This window comes from Cebus imitator, unplaced genomic scaffold (assembly GCF_001604975.1).
Source record: "Cebus imitator isolate Cc_AM_T3 unplaced genomic scaffold, Cebus_imitator-1.0 Scaffold12, whole genome shotgun sequence".
Taxonomy (NCBI): Eukaryota; Metazoa; Chordata; class Mammalia; order Primates; family Cebidae; genus Cebus; species Cebus imitator.
Genome location: NW_016107327.1, coordinates 10941386 through 10945332, shown reverse-complemented (window position 1 = coordinate 10945332; position 3947 = coordinate 10941386). Strand labels below are relative to the sequence as shown.

The 3947-nt window shown below is 37.9% G+C and overlaps 1 protein-coding gene across 4 annotated transcripts in view; it reads right to left on the bottom strand.

Annotated features, from left to right (window-relative positions):
• Positions 1-1049: 1049 nt before the first annotated feature.
• The window catches only part of ROCK1 (Rho associated coiled-coil containing protein kinase 1), a 165980-nt gene continuing 163082 nt past the window's right edge, over positions 1050-3947 (bottom strand). For all 4 annotated transcript variants that reach the window (XR_005195573.1, XM_017498949.2, XM_037728141.1 and 1 more), the window contains one exon: positions 1050-2583. Coding sequence is in view for 3 of the 4 variants with exons in the window: in XM_017498949.2 (XP_017354438.1) it covers positions 2580-2583 (4 nt within the window). In the remaining variant the exon portion in view is untranslated. The remainder of the gene's footprint in view (positions 2584-3947) is intronic.

Below are 3947 nucleotides of genomic sequence, written 5' to 3'. Positions count from 1 at the left end.
TTTGGCCAAGCAGATGCACCTAGAGAAGGCAGGCGTGAGATGCAGGCTGTGCTAACGCCAGCAAGCAGGATCACGGAAGTGCCTTTTCTGAGGCATGGTACAAAGCACCTAACGGGGTGTAGATAGTAGCAGACCTGACAAGTGTTGCAGAGAACCAGCAGTGGTAGTGTGGTTTCCTGATCACAGCGCTATCTGCATCCCCACAATATTGGTATACTTGGGAATGAGTGGTTTCCTGAACTTAGAAAGAGGAAGTAGCTCTCTTGGTTGATCTGGTTCTACAATGTGGCATTGGGAGTGATTCCTCAAAGCTCTCTCAGTTCTCAACAATTCTAAGTTTGGATTAGTATGTCATTTTAAAAGTCTTCTCTTGCTTAAACTTAGAACTAATGCTGTTCTCTGCAACTGAACCTTAATATATCAGGTAATGGTGATGAACCTAAGAAGGTAGTAAGGACACTGTCAGGAACTGTGCTGAGATTTTATCCTGTTTGCACAGTGCCTGTCACAGTTTTGTGGATCCTGGCAAGACCCCTGGGTCAGAGTCAGATGGCTTAATTCACAGCACAGCAAGCAGCATGAGCTTCATGTTCCATCGATTCCCTTTGCCCTCCAAGTCCCATGTGGGCAATGCAGAGTGGCCCAGGTGGGTGGTGAGCACACAGTGAGTTTGCATCACAGATGGAGGAGGCTATCCTTATAACACTGGACAGTAACTGACATCCTCTCAAGGGAGACACACTATCTTCTAAGGCTGTTCACTACGTAAATATCATTGGAAAAGACAGTCAAAAGATAGGTTGTCAGAGTCTCTACTTACCTGACGTGCAGAAATGCAAGAGACCCATGAAGAATTGTTTCCCAACACACATTAGCCAGCTTTTCATTTGAATTATAGCCACTGTTGTTTTAGAACCCAAGACCACGGTTTATCTTTTAAAAATATACTTTAACCATGGAATTTAACAAACATTTATATACAATCAGAGACTAATTTGAAGTATGTTTTCCATTCATTTCAGCCATGAGAAAACACATTGCAGTCAAAATTAAAGATATCCATCCATAAATTACTTTTATTTCTCATTAAATGAGCACAGAGTCATTAGTATATTAATAACAGATATGTTTATTATTACATATCCATCAGTGCGGCTTTCAATACCACTTGAAACATGCATATCATCCTAGAGACGATCAGTTTTCCAGTGCTTCTTATCTGATACACATTACTGCAAAGCCATTATAAATTACTGAGGAGGTATTTGGTTAAAAAAAAAACAATAAATCATACTGCCCATATGAATCAACACTTGTTACTGGACAAGAGTTTAACAGTATTTATCTGGAAATTCCTATGTTAACTGGAAAACATCATGGATGTATTGCCATAATTTCCTTTTCATACTGATGCAACTTTCTACATTTTTTGCAGACAGTTTTTATAAAGTCATTATTGTAGCAGGTAGTTTGATGCAAAGATTGTACTCAATTTATGAAAGTCCAACAAACCTCTAAATATTTTAAATTAAACCAATTATCAATGAAAAACTCACTGACACATAATTTTTTGAAAATACATTTTTTGAAGTTTCTATACTTACTCATGGCAGTAAAATAATTATCTCAAATTAAGGCACTAAAAGGACAATGCAACCCCCATTGAAAGTGTTCTAAGAATAATTTACATTTTAAACAGTGCATACATTTCTTATATGTTTGTTAACTTAATGTCTTTATCATTTAAAACCACAAAGAAATACATTATACAATTATAGAAATGATGTACCCGACAAAATGCTTTTAAACTTGGTTCTTTTGCACAGTTAGTTTCCTAATGTCTCTAGTAGTAAAATAACTCAATATGGCTTGGCAAAAATGCATAGATTAAATGTAATTTTTTTTGTCCTCTCCCGTTCCCCAAACTTGCTGAAACATATACAGTATTTTGTAAAGCATAATGAAAGATATTTAATTTCTCCATGAAGTCCACCATGGGCAATCAACAGTAAGGCTTTTAAATTCTACAGTGAGGGCACTGAAGTTCAAGTGATATCACTGCTTTCTTAAAATAGTTTTGTATAGTCTCGCAAGAGCACAAAAACGTAAGTCATTAAAAAAAAAACAAAAAAAAACTTCAGTTTGTCTCATTTTGAGATATTTTCTTTACTCCTTCCATGAGCTGATCTTGATAGTGATGGCCGTTCCACTTGAAAGTGAAAGTCCCTTCCTCTTACTCATATGAGGAAAACTCTGTTCTATCACGACTGACAGGCATTTTCTTATAAATCCGAAAAGGCAGCACCTTTAAAAAAAAATATATCTACCTAAGCTTTCCCCCAATTGTACTTGCATTACATAGTAATAATTAATCTAATCTACCTGTAGGCAAACCCGCAATAAAAAAAAAAAAAACCCTCAGTGTGTTGTGCCAAAGCAAGGATAGAATAACAGCAATCTTAACCCTGAAGCCTGTGATATTTGTGTCAAAGAAACAGCCTGTCTGATCTGCATGGTTAAAGAAGCCTGGTTTATCAGGTAGCATCCCACACGATTCCACAAGGCATTCGGTCACATGGTTAACTGTTGAGGGGGGAAAGAAAAAAACTAATTTAAGAAATGCACTCAGTTTAAAAACACTAGAAATAAACATTAGAAGGAAAGGTAAATATACATTATCTTTACATACAATAATTAACAATCACACAAAATTTGGAAAACAAGGAATAGGAAAAATATACTTAGTATTCTCTCCTCTTTGTTTCTACACCTTTTCTTACTCAGCTATAATTCCATTTTAAATCATTTTAGATCCAGCTTAAATTTTCAGACACGTGTTTTTACTCTGCTATAATCTAATTTTAAATCATTTTAGATCCAGTTTACAACCTATGCTCAGGAGAAGGCTAACACAGCATTCTACGGAATTAAGTTAGCAGTGAGGTGATAATACCTGGGGTAGTGTGGTGGCTGAGGAAGGAAAGGATATGAATCATTTCAAAGGATTAGGCCTGGTTACTGACAATAGGGATGAATTCAAGATGGTTTCAGGCCTGCTTAGAAGATATGGGTGGCATTAGAAGCGAGGCAAATCAGTGTTAGGTCACAGCTTCTAGATTCGAGTGGCCCTATTAATCCAGGGATTATACTCTATGGAAGCCGGTATGTGGTGCAAGAGAGGCTTTAGAATTGGACAGAAATGGTTTCCAATCTTGGCTGTGTGATTGAGGAAACTGCTTAATTTCTCTGAGCCTTATTTGCTAATATGTAAAATGAGAAATTAATGAGATGAGATTTCATAATTTCTCTTGAAAAAAGTTAATTGCAAGGTGCGGTGGCTCATGCCTGTAATCCCAGCACTTTGGGTGGCCAAGGTGGGTGGATCACCTGAGGTCAGGAGTTCGAAACCAGCCTGGCCAACATGGAGAAACCTCATCTCTACTAAAAATACAAAAATTACGCGGGTGTGGTGGCACGTGCCTATAATTCCAGCTACTTGGGAGGCTGAGGTAGGAGAATAGCTTGAACCCCAGAGGCAGAGGTTGCAATGAGCTGAGACCATGCCATTGCACTCCAGCCTGGGCGACAGAGCAAAATTCCATTTCAAAATAAATAAGTAAATAAATGGTTAATTATGTCTTATAATTGTTTATCATAGCATAAAAGATATTTTTGGGAAAAAGTTCATCAAAAATAGTTAAACAGTCAGGCATGGTGGCTCAAGCCTGTAATTCTAGCACTTTGGGCAGGATTACTTGAGGTCAGGAGTTTGAGACCAGCCTGGCCAACGTGACAAAACCCCGTCTTTTCTAAAAATACAAAAATTAGCCGGGAGTGGTGGCATGTGCCTGTAATCCCAGCTACTTGGAAGGCTGCGCAGAAGAATTGCTTGAACCAGGAGGCAGAGGTTGTAGTGAGTTGAGATAGCACCACTACTGTACTCCAGC